Raw genomic sequence first — 895 nt, forward strand, 5'->3', positions numbered from 1 at the left:
TATTCTCCGTTTAGACGGACCCCCCGGGCAGCCACAGACAGCTGAGATGAGGAGCAAGAGGCCACGCTCCGTCCGTCTGTCTGTGGAGTGACATCGCATCATCCTCACCTCTCCTGCCACGGGGGATTTTCCACTTGTCCCCCCTATGCCCTTTGACAGTTTACAAACAAAGCAAATGCCTCTCTGTTTGTGAGCCTGGTGCAAGCTGAGCCCCCCTTTGATAAAGCCACTGCTAATACAAGGTTAAATAATTTGGCACCGAGGTATAAAGCCATTTTTATGCACCTATTATCTCGCTGAACCGGCAAACTAACAGCAGATAAGGGGCAATAATTAAAATTGCTCTTCAAACTGGAGGGCTGGATGCCGTTATAATCCCGCAGAAGCAATAAATTTAATTGCAGGCCTTAAAATGATCTCCCATTTATCAGCTCCTAACACCACCTGACGAAGTGTCAGGGTGCTGTCGCTCCCCAAGGCTGCCCCTCTCTGTCCTTCAGCCTGACCTCCACCCTCCATCGCCGCAGCTGAGAATTCCCAACCCATTGCCAAGCTCACTTCCCTTCTACCGGGGTGCTGACGGTGTCACACTGAGGTTTGTATTCCCAGGGAATGGAAGTGCACGGACAAAAAAGGGACGTGGCTCGGCGGCGCTGACAGCGAGCTCACCTTTGCACGTGTGGTACCCGTTCACGCTGCCTCCTGAGCCTCCTGGAGCAGGCAGAGTGGCACCTGGGCAGAGGGGACGGGGACAAGAGGGACAAGAGGGATGAGACAGAAGTGTTAGGGATGCAGACAGCAAGTGAGGAATGGCTGCTGCATGACAGGGACCACCGAGCACTGATGCGACGTCTCCACCGCCCGCCTGCCCAGCACTGGCACTAATTCGGTTTGG

The 895-nt window shown here is 54.3% G+C and overlaps 1 protein-coding gene across 1 annotated transcript in view; it reads right to left on the reverse strand.

The window, feature by feature from the left end:
• LOC103616929 (microtubule-actin cross-linking factor 1) overlaps positions 1 to 895 on the reverse strand; it is a 138551-nt gene that overhangs the window by 56856 nt on the left and 80800 nt on the right. Inside the window, 1 exon segment of the mRNA XM_017736104.1 lies at positions 670 to 732. Coding sequence (XP_017591593.1) covers positions 670 to 732 — 63 coding nt within the window.

The sequence above is a fragment of the Corvus brachyrhynchos genome, unplaced genomic scaffold (genome assembly GCF_000691975.1).
Source record: "Corvus brachyrhynchos isolate BGI_N302 unplaced genomic scaffold, ASM69197v1 scaffold65, whole genome shotgun sequence".
Taxonomy (NCBI): Eukaryota; Metazoa; Chordata; class Aves; order Passeriformes; family Corvidae; genus Corvus; species Corvus brachyrhynchos.